Consider the following 20,961-nt stretch of genomic DNA (forward strand, 5'->3'; position numbering starts at 1 on the left):
GAACCATGTATTTCTTGAACTTCTTTGTGGAGTACAAAGATTTGTTGGAATAAGTGGTACCAAAAATTGAAATTGGACGGAAAACGGCTTTCTTCAAGTGAGTGTATTTTGATTCTGGCACGAGTTTCCAAAATTCAATTATAGAGTAGATTTATACTGCATTTGCAATGTATGGGCTTCTTTCATCTCTAATAACCCCGCACTCTCATCCGAATTTTTATTTCTTTGAAAAATCCTAAATAATATTTTAAATAAAGTCAAAAATAAGTGGGTTCACAAAATATGCAATATGGAAAAAAAACTATTCCTTTTTTTTTGTTTTAATCGTTTTGTACTTCGATATCAATTACCCAAACTTTTGGATAATAATTAAATGTTTTATCCTTAAAATATAACACACAAAGCGGAAGATTAGCTTCAAAACTAAGTACAATTTGTGACAAATTAATATATTTTTTTTATAATCCCAAATTCAGTATTTGCATGTTTGCAAATGTTATGGAGTCTGTAAGGAAGGAAGTCTGACAGCCAAGATTCATTTTACAATTTTGGGTATTTTATTTTTATGTAACAAATATTGTAACAAGATGAAGAGAAAATTTTTCGTCATGATAAGAAAACCCCTTTTTCAACGAAGAGTCTTTATTCTCTGTTAGATGAAGATTTATTTTTATTTCACTTGTTGTCTCTCTCAAACTTTTATTCATTAGTGATAGGTTTTTGTTTACATGACAGTTTCACAATGTATTGTGTATGTGAAACTTCCCAAATATAACAATGATGTTTACACATTTTATTTCTGTTGTGTGGCAGGTTTAGGTTTCCTGAGAAATTATAACGAAACTTGTTCGTAAAATTTAATATTTCATTTGTTCTTATTAGTATTTACGCCGTTTTATACCATGTATGTAATGTATTTTGACGTAAAATACAGATTTTTATCTATCAAAGAACATGTATAGAAATCGTTTACAATTTTGTTTGCAAAGATTGTCTTTAATGGCGCCAAGTTTTTATGTCTACAGCCGTGCAAAATAACAAAAAATCTTTCAGGATATAAGTGCTTGAAATTGGAATTCATGTGCAGATAACGATAGGATGAGTTTTGAGATGATCAATGCGACCCACTTTTGACCACACTCCATGCGAACGGACCTGCCGGAAATAGTTTCCTTAATTGCTTTAAATTAAAACGGAAATTAACTCGTAATTATATAACAGTCGTGTTCATATAAAATACACAATATGTTTTCCCAGAAATTTAATCGAAATACAAAATCTACCAGGGTGGTTGTAACAACTTTTAAACTTGAACTTATATATTTAATTAATTTGCGGTGAATTGCTCGCCGATTATGTCGGAATTGGTTAAGTTAAAATAAGTTACGAGGGTTAAATTTCTAATGACGTCGATAGCGGTGGCCTGCAGGGTCTGCTACAAGGTCTGCATGGCGTGATTTCTATGAGAATTGAGTTATCGTGCCAAACAGTTGGAACTACTACACTCCTCGGAGGTATTTGTTCATGCCAGTTTAGATTAGATGTGTTATGCCAACAAAAATACACACAACACAATCAGTTGCATTGATGAGTGTTTAAACTTATTTTAGTGCAGAATCGTATATAATCATTAATGATTATTCGGAGATCGTGAGATGCGGTCTGTTGTGACGTAGGTTTTAGAAAAAAAGATTTTCTCTGTCGTACCAACGTTTCGATATTTATTGAGATCATCTTCAGGGCTCAAAGTGTTTGTTTTCCGTGTAGAAGTGCCCTCTCAACATGACAGACATCTACACGGAAAATAAACACTTTGAGCCCTGAAGATTCTCTCAATAAAAATCGAAACGTTGGCACGATAAAGAAAATGTTTTTCTAAAAACTACGTCACACCAGACTGCATCTCACGATCTCCGAATAATCATTAACTAACGGGCACGAAACACCACATCTCATTAATAAAAAATTCAAATATTTCTGCAATGCCTATGGTTACACCTGTTGCTATTGTGAATCTGTAGTAAAGTGTAATTCATTTACATCTTTACTCTATAACCATTACACATTTTAGTGATGTTGATCAATTTTGATAAGATCTTCGTCATATCAATGTTGCTACTTCTTTGACGAAGAACTATTTTGCAATCTTAAGGTTTATTAAATTTGTGCCATTCGCTGGGCTAAATATATATCGGTCCTTGCCCTACAAACGTATTTTCGCTCCGGCTCGCATCCTTCGGGAGCCACCCGGAAATGCAGGGAACCTCTTCCGCTTTAGGCTGCCCAAGAAGAGACGCCAGGTGAGACGGATCAAACGGGACGGAAAGGACTCCCACGCAGCTGGAGAAAGGGAGCAGGGATTTATTTCACCACAGATGTCGGTCGTTTCGAATGTATACATGCACGCCCTTTCAAGAAAACAGATTGTGCATTTTATGGCGTATCCGCTTACTTAGCTAAACACAATCCCACTCAGTTGAAACTTGATGAAATTATAAACAAAATAACCTTGACTTATTTTAGTGAGATTTCTTCTTGAGGTCTGCGGAGGTTTTAATCGGTAATTCCAAGCAGCTTCTGATCTTACTTGACTGTCTATCCTCCCTGTTGTGGTCTGTCAGCCACGAATTGACATTAGGTTTTCTTCATTAGTGAGTTTATTGTTTTGCCGCACCCTGCTTACACAACTGTGAAATTAGTTTGATCGTTCCTTTTTTCTTGTTTGTCTTGCCTTTTTTATGTCCCGGACCAACCTATAGTTTCATCATCCCCCAGAACCTTAATAAGAATCTTTTGGTTCTGTTGCCTTGTCTTATTACCGTTCTTACAACCCTGACGTAGCTAAAGTTTCTTCGTCCCTGCAGAACCCCGAGAAGAAATCTCACATTTATGAAACTAGTTTTGTTGTCTAGCCTTAGCCTTATAACCCCCCACGAGGAAAAATAATATAATAACAACTGCGAAAGTAGTGTGGTTGTGTCCTTTGTTTTGTTGTCTGGCCTCACCCTTCTTATGCCCCTTACCAAGGTACGAGTTCATCATTCCGCAGAACCTCGAGGAGAACTCTCACAACTACACAGCATAAGATCGTTAACCCTTAAATTTCAAAAACTTTTTCAAGTATGAAAGTAGGATAGTTTCGATAATGTTGGTAAACCTATCCTCCCTATTATGATGGGTCAGGTCAGTAAGCGGGTGAGGCAAGATAAGGATAGACTAGAATGACCGAAATCATGAAACTGCAGGTTCTTTTAAATATCATTCTTTAAACAATGCTGTTTGTAAATTCAACCGAAAATCAATCAAGTAAACATGATTGATTGTTATTATTAAAATTAAGATCACGTAAACTTTTAAATTTTGTAGAATAAAAATCCCATTTCCTAGGCGAAAGGTTTGTCTGAAAAAAAAAAAGAGTGCTAAAACAACGATGGGTATCAATTAAATTCATTAGAGTTCGTGGTCCGATTGACCGAATAATTTTTTTCAATTAATTAATCTTTATGTAAGGTATTGGTTGAAATGAAAAATGGCAAAAAGGAGGGAAAATTATTCGAAAGGTGCGGTTGAGATGGAAAGTTGGTGTCCGAGTGGATCAAAGTCACGGTAGCTCAAGTGGTAGAGCAGCGGCGTATTTAGCCGAAGGTCGTGGGTTCGAATCCCGCTCGTAACACTGACTTTTTTATCTCAACCAATACCTTACATAAAGATTAATTTATTGGAAAAATATGATATCAGTATTACAGTGAATATAAATAAATAAACTTGTTGTGAATCCTCCTGTGGTCAACGAGTTGATAAACCAATTGTTTTATAGTTACCAGTCATCGGTCTTCCTAACGGGTTTCGTCATTTTTCCATCTTCAGTATTTGGGTGGCGAAGATGTTAGGTAACTATCTAACAATAAATACATTTGTGTATAATGTACTCAAAATTTGCAAGTTGTAACAATTTCGTAGAGTGATTTGGTTTAAAAATAAAGCGAGATTATGATTTTTTTTGTTTAAATTTATACTTATATACTTGTTTTCATGTCGATTTTTCCCATAATATTAAAACGAGAATGGTATACTATTTGTTGTCTTTGTTCAAACAATTGTTTTTAAAAACAGACTAGTCTAAATTAATGAGTGAAAACCAGCCTGGAAACGCCAGAGAAAAGATCAGTAATGTTTTTCCGATTTGGTTAGAAACTTGGTATTTCCAAAGCCCAAACTATCTATTGTTTATCCTCATTTTGTTTCCTGCTGAATACAATTGAACTGCCATTTTAAATTTACAAAAACCGATTAACATAAAAAACAAGCATACTTATATTAATGAGGGTTATTGCACCTAAAAAAACAAAAAATCTCCACTTTTAAAATCTCAAATCTACTTACGTCCAATTTCTATTTTGAATTTGTAAAAAAATTAATAAAGTCTTGAATGAAAACAAGCAACTGTCACAATGAAAAGGTTCTTCCTAATAAACGAGAAACTCAGACAAAATTTTGGACCTGTTGTGTTTCGTCATCTTCATCAATTTTAATATTAAGAGACGTTGACACGACGGTTCATGAACATCACGAGAACTGAAAAGGGTCATTTCGTAGTTTCCTAGTTACTATTCTTCATGAATAACTGTCCCTAGAGATTTGATATAATTGTTTGCAACTTTACATGGCTCCTTTATCATCATCAGGACGGCTGACGGTGTTTTATGTATTCATTAAGATAACGAAAGATTTCAAGAAAGAATGTTAATACTTTTTCACCTAATTAAAACTCACAAAATTTATAATTTAAATTGTTGTTTGCCAAACTTCGCAAAACATTTTTGAAAGAAACGGCTGTCTAAGAATTTTCTCTTTTTGAAATTCAGGTAAATTAAATTTCACTTTTTACATGTTAATTGTAGGAAGTTCAAAATACCGTTGAGAAATCTATTCACAAAGGATTTATCTTATCTAAGCCTTCTAAGCGTTTAGGAGTGTTTTGGGGCTTAGATACAACCTAATTTTATTAGTGCGTCGTAAATAATTTAAAGTGACCGGATAAAGAATTATCATACCACAGGTTCAAAAAGGTTATCTCCCTTTCGATAAGAACATTTTCCAGAACAGTTGGCCATTTGAAATTGATGGTCGTCGCGTTCGGAGCTTCGTGTCCTAGCTTTAAGGGTCTTTACAGTGAATGTCTCGTGTTCTTCTATGTATGCCCTACTAGTTTTATAAGATGAATCATAGGAAGTCTGAAATCAAAGCTGGTAATTTTTAACTCTTTTAGATTATACTTGTAATTGAATGTGGACTGCTAAACATATAGTGTTCGGTCTTCGGTTATTTTCTTAATTTTTCATTCAGTACTATTATCGTTATTAATAATAAAATAATATTAAAAATAAATATCATTTTTGTTTGCTTTAGCTTACATAAAATGTACAAAGAAAGTGGTACAAATTTATATATATATTCATAACATGTAACTCTTTTTCTTTTCAGTTTTTTAAAAATCGTGGTTTTTCTGCAGGCATACAGAATGTTGTGGTTTTTGATGAACGAAAACAACTGGTCTCACAGATTGCAATGCAAATATAGTGCATTTTCGAATCTTCAACATATCTGAAGTATTTGTGGACTTCTATATATATTCTGACGATTCGAAATGTTATGTAAATCGAAATTAAATGTAAATCTATAAGAGCCCATTACGTATGTAATAACAATATTTACACACTTCGACTGCCCCAGTTAAATCATTTTTGAAGTGATAAAACCCTTGAGTATGGTTATTTCTTGAAAATCGATTAATTAAAGATTGTAAAGTAATTTATAATTGTTAAAAGCTATTTTTATAATTTGAAAATATATTTTAGGACCTTGTTGTCGCACAAATGGAGTCGATGTTACAACGTTTTATGCTTATTGATATTTCAAACCGGATCGCGTGTTTCTTTTTGTTTATTAATCGTCTTCTAATCATCGGGACTTTGCCGACTATTTTTAGTTCGGCATACTCATGTAATATACTGCAAACGTTCCATATAAGTAGTTTTAACATAAAGGAATACAATCATGTCGATAAAAAAATTGTGGTGAGCCTTTTTAGATCTGCGGGATGAGAAACCTGGTCGTTTACCTATCTTATCTTTTTAGTCTATCTTAACAGTCTTGGCATGCCATATGCATTTCGTCTTTAGTTTTTGATCAGGGGTATAAACAGCATGAGGCAAGACAACCTCGAAGACCCCAACAAGACAGCTCACAGTTTCGTTATGGGTCAAATTACAGACCCACAACTGTAACTTAACGTCCAACGAACTCTCATATCTGCTTGAGATTATGCAATGGACAAGTGAAAAGCAACAATTAAAGAAAAATCAATCATTGTTCAATAAAAAATAGAGTAAATAAAAAACTTCTGTTCTAATTTTAATCAGTCTTTGACCCCAACGTAACTAACCGTGCTATACCTGGGCCTGCTTCTATGATTCTTAACTGACCAGGGTTTTTGAGCAAAATACATCTTCAAGGTGTAAAACATGTTCTAGATCACTGTTCACCGTGCTCACTTACTATCAAGAATCGACATACCATTCATTTTTTTACCTTTGCTTTCTTTATTAGTATAGTGTAAGATTACCACTCATTGATTCGACCAATTCGGATGAACCCGTACAGCCTATGAAGTTCGTCAGCACATTCAAATATCAAGAAGATGCGCACAGTCCATGAGTTTTGAGACTCATTACCTGACCAAATGAACGGAAATTACAATCTACAAAAAAGTTCCTTACTTTAATTCTCATCTAAATCCTGATATTTGCACAATAATGGTTGGTTGTAAAGAGGCCGAATCCTTGTAAACTTTTTTTTTTAAGTGCCAATATTTAAAATGTCTCTTCATACTATTTAAAACGGAATTATTCTGTTATTGATGTTGAAACTTGATTATTCGAGTTAAATCATCGACTATTTTTATATTTTTCGTGCGCGATCGAATCGATTCACAACATGTCTCATTCTTATTTTGGAATTACATTAACGGTGTTCTTCTTGTATGTAATTTAACTAAGTTAAGTAGCAAGTGTAATCAATTCCAATCTCATAAAATCTGTTGTGTCCTTTCTAAAGGATTGTCTTCCGTCTGTCAGTTGAAAATTGTTTTAGGTGATGTCATCTTGTGAAAAATTAGAGAAAAAAACGGTAGTTGAACGTTTCCGTCCCACGCCAAATGTTGTAAGGAGGCCCAAATTACATTTGTCCTTATCTGCAAGCCCTGTTGAAGACATGCCTCCGTAATTTGCACACAGAACATAATGACTGGACGGCCCACGTTTACAATCAAGGATAAAACCTACGGTTCAGGTTGGGCCCGAGTCGACATGCCCAAATTGCATGTGCGGTTGTTTTAAATTTTAAATTAATTAATTTAAATTTTGAAGATCTATGTTTTATGATACTTTATGAGTAGTCACACGACGTCCACAAAGGCACTATATGTCTGCAATAGAGCAGGCATTTAGTTAAGAAATTATTTTATTTTGTACTGTTTAAGTATACTAAAAATGCATCAAATGTTTTATTCTTAAATAACTTATGTATTGTCGCATTAATTGAAATTTTTAAGTAACAAATAAAAACATTAGGTGAGCTTTGTTCAAAAAGGTTGGATAGAAGTTGAGGTTGGAAAGCATAAATTGTTATGTTATTTCACATTAAAAACACCCCTGTTAACATTGTTGTTTCACAATTGACGTCATTAAATGTTTTTGGATGGTCATAATCGGGAACAACTGGTTCGCGTGACGGATCGGATTATGCTTGGAACGTCGATGATTTCAGAACCATTTTCACGAATTGGTCATATTCATTAAATCACAATCGGAATCACTTGAAAGGCGGACGTGTCAGTACCGATTCGTAAGATTTCGAACCAATTCCGTCTGTGGCTGGACATCCGTAAGGCCATCTTATCAATATATGTCGGATAAATATTGTCGATATTTTAAGTAAATTGTTTATCAAATCTATTTTGTAATTGTCAAGCAAGAAGCGTTGCCCCAAGGGAAATAAATATTACTCAATATCAAATGTTAGTAAACATCTGCCAGCAATATTTACTGTATTAATTTTACTAACTTATTATAAAATAACAATCGCTTTCAAATGGGTTTTATATCAGGAATATTAATGTTAATTCATTGGATCTCAAGGTATAGATCTTTGTAGGTACCTATTCAATCCCTATGTTAAATTACCATTCTTACGCAAAATGGCGCCTTTTTATGCATTAAATTAATATTATTAAGTCCAGAAACTTACATTATTATTAGGGGTTATTAAGCGGTCGTAATCATTTTCAGATTGGTTGAATTTTTTCTTTTTTTCAAATTTTCAGTGGAACTTTTGAGAATTATGGATCGATGGACGCCATGTGTCTTCTTGCACACGTGCCTTTTCAAGCCTATCATAACTCCATCCCGTCTTAATGGTTTCTCATCCGGAGGGTTCTTTTCGATAGCCTTAAGTGCTCTTGAGACGACTTTGTCTCAACTCCTTTTCCTACTTTATATCCATTGATACGTTTCATCTTTAAAAAAAGGTGAATATCAACGGATCCGGTAAGGATAACCGTGAAATCCTATTCGCGGGACGCCAAGTCGTAACGAAGGAACCTAAGAAAAGCAAACCGTCTGGGACACAAATTACTTTAAAATTAACCACTGTCAGCATAAATCACATCGAAATTCCAATCTGGAAATTATTGCTACACCTACACCTCTACTGTCAGACTGCGCGAAAATTTAGCATGTAGAAATATTGCCAACTTGGTGTTAAAATGGCGTGTAATCTAATGTAATTCCAATTTTTTTCTATCTGGGCGTGAAATAATATATTTGGCCAAATTCTTCATCCTTGACTGGACCAGACTTGTCTAAGAAATTTTGACTTAAAGTAATATTTACACCCATATTACTACATCTGTACATCTGTGACATAGAAATATGGCATTATTGTCAAATTTTTATTTGATATTGTGAGATTAACTTATGCAAAAATTTTTCGCACGAATCCAAATCAAATCAAATCTGTAGAACTGTTACTTTTCAAATAAATACTCGGTAAACTTCAACTATTAGTTCTGATTTCTCTCTATTATAGATTTACGAACCACGTTTTCCATAGACAGAAATAAGTTTTTTTTTTTTTCCTTATGGTCTAGCATATTGGCCACAGAAATAAGTTAGTAATAGTTTTTACAAAGGGAAATAAAACGTTGAAAATACAACCGGTTGCCATCTAGTGGCGGACGAAGCACATCTCGCTCTTCCCCCCACACAAATATTTGTCTAAAATAGAACTCTCTAAGTTATTTCATCCGCTACCCAGCACGATAGATGAAAAAATACCAATTTTGTTTTATTTCCAACGTTGCCAAGTCAAACAATTATGTCAGTATTTGGGACAAACGGAATCGTATTGTGACGGCTACTGCACGCTCGGCGTCTCTTGGCAGCAGGGCTTTGACTAAAATACCCTTGTTGATTTTTATCCATGGCTCAACCCAGTTTTGATCATAGGAAATCGAAAAAAAAAACTCCATTGATAAGAGCGAAATGAGATTTTTACAGTTCAGATGCAAGCCTAGGAGGAGGTACGGGAGAGTTTCGATTGCGTTGCTAACTTTCTGAACAGTTTTAGACTTGTGATATCAGAAATTGATATGTTTATCGATCTCCACAAATTAAAGAACCAAAAGTTGGTACATGTATGTCTTGTGTAAAATAACCACCTTTTTGTCTCATTTTGAATTTCATTAGAATTGGATGGAACTTCAAATATATTCCCAAATTTGTTAAAGCTTTACAACGAGAGAAAGGTCAGACAACCACGTCTACAGTTTCATTACGTCGAAGATATCAAGAAGAACTCAAACAACTATGAAAATAATAATAATTTCCGATCATTTCGGTTGCCTTTCCACGCTGTTTTGGCCCGTTTGCCTCCTCTGGTTGGTAGGGTATAAGTAGGGTGAGGCAATCAATGTAACACATCACCAATCAAGATGGCGATGTTGCAGAACGCTCTGATAGCTTAAAATAGCGAGAATCGGCGGACTAATTACATCGAAAACGGTCAAAATACAGTTGTGAGATTTTTCTTACTTGGGCCAAATGTTAAACAAAATAAAGTTGACTTACTTTAATCCTCAATATGAGTGGAGTTTAACATTTGATGGATTTCCAGTTTGGTCGTATCTTATTATCCTTGTCTGCTCCTCGCTGTTTCGGTATCAGATGTTGATAAGGCAACTGGTGGATGTTTTGTCTTATAACATCCCTCTCCCTACTTATAATCATGACAATCTATTAAGTGGCGAAGTTATCGAAACGCAAATCATAGACTAAAACCTGGCGGACCAAAATGATTCGGAACTTCATAGTTGTGAGATTTCTTCTTGATATCTCTGAGGCGATTAACCTTGGAGATTGGAACGTTCAAACTATTTTAATACTCGTGAGATTTCTTCTTAATATTTCCAGGGTGATATCTGTATACATGGTTGTCTTTCCTCTCCTTATAAACCTTAAGGATAAGCAGACCAATTTGGCTGGAAATGACTAAAATGCCGGTTTATCACTTCGCAATCTCAAGAAGAAATGTAACAATTCCTTTAGACTTTCAAATTCCAGTATAGTTTGTTTTAACATGGGAGAAAGTATTAGTCTGAATTTGATAGTTTGCACAATTCGCCATTTTGCTAATTATCTTGAAATGATCAGAAAAACAATGGATTTGAAGGATGACTGGTATGGCTGGACTATGTTTATTAAACATCCTAATCTATTACGTCTTTTTTTAATTTAACGTGTTGTTTTTGATGATTAAGAATTGGAAATTTTGACGTGACGCTTTTCCTGTAAATTATCTTCGTACTCTTATCTGAGACAAATCCCAAAAGATAAGTTTCCCGGGATATTCAGTGTGCATAAGTATTCCTGGTTGAACATTACTGGTGGATTTTTCTTCTTAAATGCTGGGAATAAGGGAGGTAAGCTATCATAAAATCATTACAATTCTATCAGTAAAATCCGCCCAGTACCAACTTATTATTTTATTGCGGTTGAACAAAAAATTTCACTGTTATTAAAGTTGCTGAGTTGAATGACACTCGTGGGTGGAGTGAGTTCCGACCCAAATTCCATTTTATCGTAGATTCTGCCCTTGCGCAAAACTATTTCAGGGTGGTTTCCACTATTAACTTTTCATATTCGGTCTAACATTAATTTCTTTACATGTACTAATTACGTATCAATTTGTTTTACGATTATGTCTATGTGTAATTTTCTCATATATGAGCGCCGTAGCTTTACTCACTCACCTTTTCTCACAAACTCACTCTCTCCCTCTCCTCCTCCTCTCTATTTTTCTCACTCACACACTTTTTCGCACTGTTGTTACCTTCAATACGAGTACTAATTACGTGTCATTTAGTGTTTAGGACCACTACTGTGTATTTTTTCATATATGCCCGCGCCGTTGATTAACTCACTCTCTCACTCACTTTTTCTCACAAAATCATTCACTCCCTCTCCCCTTTTCTCTCTCTTTCTCACTCACTCACTCACTCTCTCTTACCCATTTAACTCTCTCTTTCTCACTCACTTTATGACTCCGTATGACTCCGTAATTCACTCACTTCCCCACTCTCACAATTTTACTCACTCAACCACTCACTCACTTTGTAAAATTTTAATGTTACTTTCATTACTTTACAAGTACTAATTACATGTCATTTAGTGTTTAGAACCACGACTTTGTGTTTTTTTTCGTATAGCCCTTAGATTAGCTTACATTCTTCTCAATCCTCACTGACTGAATTTTTCTCACTAATTTACACTTGCTCTTACTATTTCACACATTTACTCTGAATTATTTACTCACTATTTCTTCTAATTTACTCACTCAGTTTCTTTCTCAGTCTAACTCACTCACTAACAATTCTCGCTCAGTCGTGATTGCCTATCATCACTTAGCGTTTACGACAATACCTATGTTTATTTTCTTTGCATGTGTGCTGGCATTTGCTTCACTCACTCATTCGACATATTATATATATTAATAGCTCTCTTTTTCTCCCGTATTCAGACACACACACACACACACACACACACACACACACACACACACACACACACACACACACACACACACACACACACACACACCACTAACATTCTCACTCATTTGTAATAATTTACTCACAATTCTCGCTCACTCTTATTAATTACGTCCAATCAATAGCGTTTGTGATGACTATCTTTGTTAATTTTCTTCACATACATGCGGGCATTTCCTTCACTCGCTCCCTCTTTCTTTCCAACTCACTCAATAACGCGCTCTCTGACTCTCTATTTCACCAAATGCTGTTTATTTACGTTGTTGCACTTTTCAATTGCGAACCACCAATTTTTACGGCGGCATATTATTTACATATTGTCTTGCAAAACGTACAAATTAGTGCATAAATTATAATAATAAATCTATTCTACAGATAGTTTTTTGAGAAGTTTCATCTCAATTTGTTGATGATTAACTCTTTCATAAGCTAAGACCAAAGACATAAACTCGTAGAAAGTACATCTTTGATTTTTTTAAACTGTAGTGTTCCTCTAGGAAAGAATATTTTTATAAATGTTTATTATGCCTCGAACTTTTTTTCTACGATTATTCCGCACAAATTGAAAACGTTGAAATTTTCCTTTATTTATCCTGTCTGTCATGGATGGTCGCTATTAACATAAAACGAAGACAAAATGAGTGTGTCGTAACATAATCTATCACATAAAGAATTGTCTTTGTTTATCCTTACCGAAAACACATAAGTTAATCAGGTTATATTACATATTTACATTAAAGTAACATAATAACACAAATTTTCGTTATGTTTTACAATTAACGTTATAGAATGTAGAACTTGCAGATATAAAGTCAGTATATCTAATAGTAGCAAAAATTACTTGTGATAATAAAGAAGTTTGTAATTAAAGTGTAAACACGATTTAATAAAATATTGTTGTGTCATTTTATCCCATATGGCATCACAATTATTGTTAACATAAAAAATGTTTGGCGTGAGTTTTCCAGGTGCTTTTCGCTTTTGATTATGTTTTTTCGTGTTTAAGTAAATACTGTCTTTGTTATTTTGGGTACGTCAGTCTCAGTACGAATCTGCTTGTTTCCTCACAATTCCAATTCGAGAAGGGTTTTATGAATAATGTTTCGGCGTGAGTTATCCCGCTGCAGAGAACCCGGGTTTATCATAGAAGAAAATATACTGTGTACACTTTGTTTTTAAATGGCCCGACTATTTTAAACCTCCTTTTCCTCTGCCAAACGAGTTGGCCAACTTGAACTTGTGATGTAGCCCGCAGTTTCAGTCAGATTGAATACTTTTTCAAATTTGCTTGGGAATGCCTTGCTGCCTTTAGAAACGCTCGCCTTTCATGAAATCTAGCGGTGAGCTTTTTTTAAAATTATTATTTACTTATCAATTCGTCTTTGATTTATAGTTGTTTTTTTGGTTTGTTGTTCAGTTTTACCGACGATCTGTTTTATAACGCATTTTCTCCATTTCAGGGGCGAATATGTTGAAATCGCCTGATCGCCGTTCGCCCTCCTGCTCCAGGGGGAAGACGATGAAGGATTTCGAGGAGGAGCTGAACACTCTCAGGAGGGAGAATTTCGATCTGAAAATGAGGATATACGTCCTCAATGAACACTTGGATCTTATTCAGAGTGTTGATAATGTAGAAGAAATTTACGAGACTCATACAAAACTAAAGGTAAGAATATAAAGGGGTCAATTTTTAAAAACCAAAAATTCCATTCTTTACTCCTGTGTTAAAAAATAAGTACTAACTTTATTAAAACATGAAATTTTCTCTTTGGAATTTTCATTTTTAAAAATTCTACAAATCATGTATTTTATATATAATTATTCAATTAATTATACACGATTTTTTTCGAAATGAATGAGCAGTGGCATATTTAGCTGAAAGTCGTGGGTTCGAATCCCTCCTGTAACACAAATTTTTCGTTTAGAAAAAATTGCGTATAATTAATTGAGTAATTATAATTAAGAATAAGTTGATAAAAATTATTAAAAAATTAGTATTTATATATAATAAAACATGATTTTTATTATATATCACTAAAACATAATATTGTTTTCCATAAACTTTGTTCAATCTGGTAAAATATATGTGATGGCCTATATTTTGCCTTATTACAAATTAAATGATTGTTGGTTGTTAGTTTTCAAGTCAGTGAAATTGACATTGATCTGTGATCACTTCACTGGATCCATCTACTCTTGCTGGTTTAAATTTCATGTCATCTTCAGTGAGAAGTGAAGTGCAAACATTTTTAACTGTATTCCATTGTTATTTCCTGATTTTTTGGTTATTTAACATTCATGTTCTCAACTTGGATTTGGAAGTTCATTAAAATTAGGTAAAAAGATTTTTTTTTTAAATTTTGTTTGTAAAGATGTACAGCAGAATAACTTGGTTTTTGTTTAAATTCGTGTTTATTCTAATGAATTTATTATTATATTTCATACAACTTATTTGAGGTAATTCAAATCTTTTTTGTATAGAAAGAAATCCAGAGCTTAAAAGTTGAACTGTCTGATAAAGAAGATCTAATATTAAAAACTGGTGAAGCTATGAATCTTTTGTCTAACAAACATCGAGAAGAAATCGCTTTACTTAAAGCAAAAGCCCAAGAGGAAGCAGAACAGTACCAGGATATTATATCACGGCTAAAGCAGGTATAATATAAAAACTTTATTATTTGGAAGTATAATTTTAAAACCTTTAATCAAATTTAATTTTTAAAAGGAGTATACACCTAGAAGCAAACTGGTGTTACCTTCTCACCGTCCCGAATTTGATGATTCTTCTGCTATGTATGCAATGGCGTTTGCTTTAAATGAAAACTTCAACGGGAATGCACCACAAGATCGTATTTTAGAAGAACAGGTGAAAGTTGAGCTTTTTTTAAAATTGTAATTATATTTCTTTTAGAGATCACAAATTAACTGAAAATTGTTGTAGGTATTGAAATTGGAGGCAGAGCTGGCTCTGAAATCCAAACAGATCGAGGAGGCCGATGAGAAAATTAAAACACTTCAAGAACAAATATCTGCACTTCAGGTTAACAATAAAACAACCGAAAAAGAGCTTAAATCCAAGGCTGATAAGCTGGAGGATGTTTTCAATGAACTTAGACAGCGTGAAATTCAAGCTGATGACCTGCACAAAAGGATATTTTCACTGGAGTCTTCGGTAAAAGACAAAGAAGCCGAACTTGAGGTAATTTGAACTTGCAAAGAGCAGATTTATAAAATAGATATTGCATTTACAACACATGTCTCGGTTCTAGGTTATGTCATTGAAACTGGAATCACTTAAGAGTGTGGAGGATACAATCAACACTTGTAAAAAACAACTAGATCACAGCCGAAATGAAAACGAATCTTTACAACATCGGGTAATTATTTGCTATAAAATTAAATATTACAATATTTTATCAAAAAGCATGATATTGATTGTTAAAAATTGAAGTTAATAAAATACCTAGTCCCGTTTTCCTTTTCTCTATTGATAGAAAATTAAATTAAATTGTTTGGATAGTGCAGTTTAATTTTCTTATTGATATTAATATTTATTTAACAGCTTACACAAGTGCATGTCAGAATGAATAGAAAATCTCTTCAAGAATATCGTGATCCAGCTATTATAGTTGAACCTCTTCAAGTATGTTTTTCGCTAATATAATTTTTTATTTGACTTAAAATAGTAATAATAAAAACGAAAAATAATAATAAAAAATAATAAAAAAGAATTGAATGATCATTTCAGCTATTGTATAATTCATTATGGCTTTTAATAATTCAGTTTAAAACTAATTTATTACATATACGTTGTTAATATTCAATAAGTAATACTATAAATTATGATTTGCGTCTTTGCTTTGTTTTCAAAACAAATAAGGAAAAACCTATGCTGACATTTCATCAAAATCTTTTTAAAAAGTTAGGTCTTATTCACAGTTAGTTGTTTTCAACCATATGGATTTCAAGCTTACAGCTCATCATTAGGTTGAAGGAATTTACAACCATTTTACTTGACGTGAATTGTAAGAGTGAACCCGTTGATCTCCCCCCCTCAATGCGACTTTCCAATGAGAAGCTGGTTTTTAATGCTGCTCTATTTTGAACGTGCAAAAAGCGGGAATTATAAAGCAACTAAATATTATGTTAATAAACACTATAAGAAAATAATTATAAATTAGCGATTAACTTGTGTTTTTATTTGTTAATTATTAAAAAAATTAAAATGATACATTAATCAGTAAAATGATACAGTAAATCAAAATAATAAAAATTAAATAAATTAATTTGTACGTCTAATAATGTTAGGCACATATTTAAAATAGGAGGTAAATCAAAACCTATTATATTATTAATGTATTTATCTCCATTTCAATTTTACATTTTTTTAATTTCAAATTTCTCAAACGAATCTTGTCGGGGCGTCGGTGCCCACAAGGTTTAGTCTTTGACACAGCGCTTATCACTGTAAGGTAAAGATCCCGGGTTCGAATCCAGCGGCCCTGCATTCGAACCCGACATACTTACAAATGGGCTTTTTTTCAAAAACACCGGCACCCTGAGGGTTTATATGACCTCTGCTGTTGCGAACCCTCGTAAAAAAAAAACACTTTTAACTTAATTATAAGTTCAATGGTTTCCTTACTTTTAATATTAAAATCGGACGTTACTGTTCTGCTGCATTACTTTTTCTCTCATATTCCCATTAAAGTGGGTGTCCCCCAGGGTAGCATCCTAGGCCCCTTCCTATCACAATATACGCCGAATTTCCTGTTTCCTTAACAATACAAAATGCTTTTTTGCTGGTGCCATCCTGTTATCTAATCCTCATCCAATCTTGGTCTTGCAAAGGGAGAATAAAGATTAACAAAACTAAATCCACCCACATCACCTTTACACTCTGAAAATCCTTTTGTCCTACAGTCTATATCAATGGAAAACCTATTCCAACCTTAGATATTGTGCACTTGGGATTATTCATTGACAAATGATTAACGTGGAATCCTCCAACAAACTGGAAAGACAGGAAACTAACTGATGCTATTCATTATTCCTTACATTATTTGACTATAGATGCAACTTACACCTTACTAACAAACACCATTTGCAAGACCTCGTAAGACCAATATGGACATACAGAATTGATGTTTGGGATTCAACAGAAAAAAAAAATCAAATCCAAAATATGAAGAAAAATGTTAAATGTCCGTTCTTTTCAAACCTGACAATCCACAATGGCCTCCAAAAACCATTTGTAATTGACATTATTAAATTCTGATACAAAAACTTGCACAAAAATTCAAACCTTTGCTCTAATCCAACTGCTTTCTTGTCCCATACATTCTTCCTAGCGAAAATCCAACAGGTGTGACCGAGAGATTGATTGGTACAATGTGATGGAGTGTCACTGCTGGGTGACTTCTACTAGGCTAAATTGTCACTATGTTATCTCATTTACTTGTTGCATCTAAAAATCGCAGTTTGAAAAATCATCATCAATAAATAAATTATATATGAAAAATTTAATTATAAATCGATGTTCACATTTATTTAAAGATTGTTGTCAGTTGGTTGAATATTTGTGACTTTTGGATCTGTTCAGCTAGAAAGCCTCTTAGTTTGGTTGAATTTTGGCATGATTCCATATTCTGGATTCATTAAGGTTGGGGTTTTAAACATATCAAAATTTTCATATTCCTTTTTTTCATTCTTTTAAAATTTAAAAAAGAAACAATTTTATACAATTTACAGGGTAATAAATTGAAATTTTGAACATATTATTTTCAATTGATTTTTTAACCCAAAGTATGGTATAGTAATAGTTATAAATTAATAGGCTATTAATATTAAAATTATTATAATATAAATGATAAAATAATATAAATATTACTAATAAAACAAACTATAGTACATAGGGATATTTGTTTTTTTAAAAAGTCTTTATTTGTCCTCTATGAATGTGAATGAATGCACTAACTTGTTTATGTTAAATGACATGTAGACACGGTAGAGATACTCGATTGGCTTGTTAATACTTATTTGTGTTTGTGCATGTACTTTAACATGTTGTGTGTGTTTTTGTGTGGTTTTGTACTTTGTAAATAGAAATGGAGAGAGAGTCTGCTGCCAAGATGTAAAGTGGTGGTGGTACGGTTTATTATTAAACCCTCTGGAGTTCAGTCTTCACTTCGAGTGTGGCACGTTTAGAGTTTCAACATATCATTCTGACAAGATTTAATTATTTTTCATAGCTGGTACATTCGTTAACGACATTCAATTTTACTGTGGTTGTGTTCTTTTAGGTGTTCGCAATCCCAAAACTTTGTATTTGTAGAGAGAGGAGAAATAAGTTGAAAAATGAAAAGAACAAAACGAATCTGTTCAGTAAACTTTGTCTTTACTAGCAAGACGAAATATTCTCATAATTGAAATTGTCATTTAAAATTAAGAAAGTAATAAATACGTTGTTCATAATTTTATCTTGTTTCTTCTTAATTTTAGTTTTTTTTTAGTGTCTTTACTTCAGATATTTAATTAATGTTGAATTTTTAATTTGACAGTAAATTTGATTTTCCTATGCTTATTAATCAATGTGCATTAAATTTTTTTCTATATTTTTATATATTCCTATTTCATAAAAAATACAAGCTGTTAAGCTTGTTTATGGTGAATGGTGGGAGTACTGGAAAGTCTGTCCGACCAGGTACCCTCTTAGTATGCAATTTGGATTGTTGTGGAGTAGTCGCAAATCTAGAAAATATTTAAATTATAATAATAAATATTTAATATCACATAATGTTAATATAACTTCTTATATTTGGACAAAGAATTAAATATATTTAAATAAATTAAATATATTTAAAAAATCAGGGTTTTTATGAAAAAAGGGGAAAAAAGTTGGTGCATAAAGTACACCAGTGCACGGACATATTTTAAACAAGAAGTCTCAAGGATTAAAACAATTTAAAAACTCAGATTAGAATTTAAAAAATTTATATACGGGATGACAGTAGACCTAGAAGTATTACTGGTCTCTAATGTTGACGGGAGATTTTTCATAAAAAAAGATTTGAGGTGGGGTGAGACTTTTCCATAATTCTGTTTTTATCATAACTTAACTATTCAATTTTAGGCTGCCTTCATAAAATAGTTTAACTATGTAATTTAAATTTAACCAATGGTGTTTTTCAATTCGGGACTAAATTTTAAATTTACTTTTGTATTTTTTGATTTATTCAACAAATAATGTTAATTTTCTACATTTCAGGTGAAACCGTCTTGTAAGACTTGCGTGGACAAGGCAAAGCTCGAGGAGAAAGTATCTACGCTTAAAGCTTGCATAGCTGAAAAGGAAAACGCACTCGAGGAGGCGAGGGTCGAACAGCACAAGACGATCAAAGCGCTCCAAGGGTTCATGAAAGCTAATAAAGCTTTGAGGAGGGATCTTGATAACCTTCAGGAACAGATGAAAAAAATGGATGAAAAAGAGGGGAACCGCAGCCGCACTGAGGTACCCAGAAAATATATTTTGAACAGATAAAAACGAAAAACTAGGGCACAGCTGATGCTTTAATCCGCAATGCATGTTGCTTTTTGCACTTTCTACAGATTAACACTTTTCCCAACTGCTTTTTATATGTAACGTTATTTGTATTATATACTATTTTCGTTTTAAATATTTATGCCGCTATGAACAGCTTATTATTATTTTTTGTTTGAAATGAGGCACTCATTGACGTGATTTTTGTAAAGACTTGTTTAGTCACACAAAATTTATACGAAAACCTACTATTGCTGCAATAAAAAGATTTTCTTATTACACATTGTTTTATTTTTAATTCCTGTTTTAACAACACTTAATTTTCAATAAATACTTTCACTTACATTAAGTTTATTTCCTGTTTTCTAAGTGAGCTAATATTAAAAAAAATTTGTTTAACCTTAGTGTGAATCTCTAGACAATTGTAACAATGTTCATACATTACAAATGCATGGGATTTACTGTTTTTCATGTCTGTTTTTTTTTTAAAGTTTAAATAAGTGCTCAGTTTCAAAGCCAGTTAAATTTTTTGTAATTTGGTTGCTGTTTATTTTGGTCTGACAATCCTTGCTGAGTTGGTCGTCAGATGCGCTTAGGTATTTTGTCATTTTCAGTGATTGTTTTTGTCTTGCCTCACCCTGCTTAAAGCCCTGCCCAACCACTGAAAATACTGGAATTTGGCTGATGGACCAAACAGCGAGGATAGGCAAACAACAATGTTTGATATAAATACAGATTCATCACCATGCAGACGACATTAAGAAGTCATATAATTTAATTTTTTTTGTAACTTTATTTCAAGTTTTTAATTAATTTATTAAAAAAAACACTTTTATTTAATCAAATTGTATAGTTAAATCATAAAACCAAACATAATTACTAATTAAAAATTATGAAGGAAATTTGCTTTAATACATGATGTAAATAGGCTTCACTAAAAAGACTCTTGTTTGCGAAAATTGGCTGTCTTGCAGAAGATTCACTTAGCAATTTATTTTGCTTCTACAATGCTAGTAGAAACCATTACAACTTTTGTCAACTGTTTAAAATTAAAAAGATTTTAAAAAATTAAGGTTAAACATGTTTTATTACAGTTTTAAATATTTTTGGCTTTCATTTTTACTACAAATCAAGTGTAAATTTAAGAAAATTTGTTTCTTTTTTAATTCTAGGGAATGACTGGGTCAAAATGCGATGAGGAATACATTAGAGACCTTGAAAGTAAAATTAAGGTAAATCATAAATCATAGGGAAC

At 32.8% G+C, this 20,961-nt stretch overlaps 1 protein-coding gene across 10 annotated transcripts in view; it reads left to right on the plus strand.

Moving 5' to 3' along the window:
* Positions 1-20,961, plus strand: part of LOC106668745 (centrosomin) — a 57,576-nt gene that overhangs the window by 29,525 nt on the left and 7,090 nt on the right. For 6 of the 10 annotated variants that reach the window (XM_014397767.2, XM_014397775.2, XM_014397776.2 and 3 more), the window contains exons 3-10: positions 13,627-13,832; positions 14,648-14,821; positions 14,892-15,032; positions 15,108-15,365; positions 15,436-15,543; positions 15,729-15,809; positions 19,434-19,676; positions 20,879-20,938. In XM_014397767.2, the coding sequence (XP_014253253.1) occupies positions 13,627-13,832; positions 14,648-14,821; positions 14,892-15,032; positions 15,108-15,365; positions 15,436-15,543; positions 15,729-15,809; positions 19,434-19,676; positions 20,879-20,938 (1,271 nt within the window). Of the gene's footprint in view, positions 1-5,114; positions 5,250-9,982; positions 11,039-12,930; positions 13,507-13,626; positions 13,833-14,647; positions 14,822-14,891; positions 15,033-15,107; positions 15,366-15,435; positions 15,544-15,728; positions 15,810-19,433; positions 19,677-20,878; positions 20,939-20,961 lie in introns of those variants that run through there. The other 4 variants (XM_014397770.2, XM_014397772.2, XM_014397771.2 and 1 more) reach the window with 4 other exon arrangements.

This window comes from Cimex lectularius, unplaced genomic scaffold, assembly GCF_000648675.2.
Source record: "Cimex lectularius strain Harlan isolate CLEC.00 unplaced genomic scaffold, Clec_2.1 scaffold125, whole genome shotgun sequence".
In the NCBI taxonomy this organism is placed as follows: domain Eukaryota; kingdom Metazoa; phylum Arthropoda; class Insecta; order Hemiptera; family Cimicidae; genus Cimex; species Cimex lectularius.